The sequence below is a fragment of the Phaethon lepturus genome, unplaced genomic scaffold (assembly GCF_000687285.1).
Source record: "Phaethon lepturus isolate BGI_N335 unplaced genomic scaffold, ASM68728v1 scaffold24936, whole genome shotgun sequence".
Classification (NCBI taxonomy): Eukaryota; Metazoa; Chordata; class Aves; order Phaethontiformes; family Phaethontidae; genus Phaethon; species Phaethon lepturus.
This window is the reverse complement of record NW_010544475.1, coordinates 694-968: the sequence shown is the minus strand read 5'-3', so window position 1 is coordinate 968 and position 275 is coordinate 694. Positions and strand designations below refer to the sequence as shown.

The 275-nt window shown below is 62.5% G+C and overlaps 1 protein-coding gene across 1 annotated transcript in view; it reads right to left on the bottom strand.

The window, feature by feature from the left end:
- Nucleotides 1–175: 175 nt before the first annotated feature.
- The window catches only part of LOC104622051 (coatomer subunit zeta-1-like), a gene marked incomplete at its 5' end in the record, with an annotated part of 766 nt that continues 666 nt past the window's right edge, over nucleotides 176–275 (bottom strand). The window contains one exon of the mRNA XM_010288708.1: nucleotides 176–275. This exon is cut by the window's right edge and continues 14 nt beyond it. Coding sequence (XP_010287010.1) covers nucleotides 176–275 — 100 coding nt within the window.

Below are 275 nucleotides of genomic sequence, written 5' to 3'. Positions count from 1 at the left end.
TGGCACGTCCTGTGTCCCCTCCCTCCCCTGGGACCTTTTTGTGTGTCCCCTCTGTGTCCCCTCCCCTGGCAACCCAAAGTACCCCCCTCCCTGTCCTATTAGCCCTCCCTATCCACAGCCTTCCCCTGGGTGTCCCCAGTCCGCCAGCTCTGGGTGCCCCCCTGCCCTGCCCCCGTCACCCGTGGGTGTCCCCAGCCACCTCATTCTCATGGGAGCTGCCAATGACATAGAAGTAGAGATCGATGCTGCTTTTGTAGATGACGGTGAGCCCCTCG